This window comes from Apaloderma vittatum, unplaced genomic scaffold, assembly GCF_000703405.1.
Source record: "Apaloderma vittatum isolate BGI_N311 unplaced genomic scaffold, ASM70340v1 scaffold29595, whole genome shotgun sequence".
Classification (NCBI taxonomy): Eukaryota; Metazoa; Chordata; class Aves; order Trogoniformes; family Trogonidae; genus Apaloderma; species Apaloderma vittatum.
In genome coordinates, this window is record NW_009719268.1 from 1,765 (window position 1) to 2,109 (window position 345).

Below are 345 nucleotides of genomic sequence, written 5' to 3' on the forward strand. Positions count from 1 at the left end.
CCGCTCACCGGCATGGGGATCTTGGACAACTCCTTCCCGATGCAGTTTTTCATGATGCTCCAAAGGTTGAGGCTGTAGTTGGGTTTGTAGGGGATGCGGGTCCTTTTCTCCTTCTTGGTGTCCTCTACCTGGTGCTTGTACTGCGGCAGGGGGGGGAAAAGGCTGCTGTGACACCGTTTTGAGACCCCCTCAAAGCCCTCTGCGGAAACCGGGCACCCCCAGCCCCATTCCTGCAAGATCCAGGCAGAAAATTCCATGTCCTACCTGCTCGTCCAGGCTGATGTCGCTGCTGGTGCCGCTGATGTTGCTGCCGGCGGGCCTGGGGTGGGGGGGGGGGGGGCAGGC

At 60.9% G+C, this 345-nt stretch overlaps 1 protein-coding gene across 1 annotated transcript in view; it reads right to left on the minus strand.

Moving 5' to 3' along the window:
- Nucleotides 1-321, minus strand: part of LOC104274833 (oxysterol-binding protein 1-like) — a gene marked incomplete at both ends in the record, with an annotated part of 1,913 nt that extends 1,592 nt beyond the window's left edge. Inside the window, 2 exons of the mRNA XM_009870571.1 lie at nucleotides 9-140; nucleotides 265-321. Coding sequence (XP_009868873.1) covers nucleotides 9-140; nucleotides 265-321 — 189 coding nt within the window. The remainder of the gene's footprint in view (nucleotides 1-8; nucleotides 141-264) is intronic.
- Nucleotides 322-345: the final 24 nt, after the last annotated feature.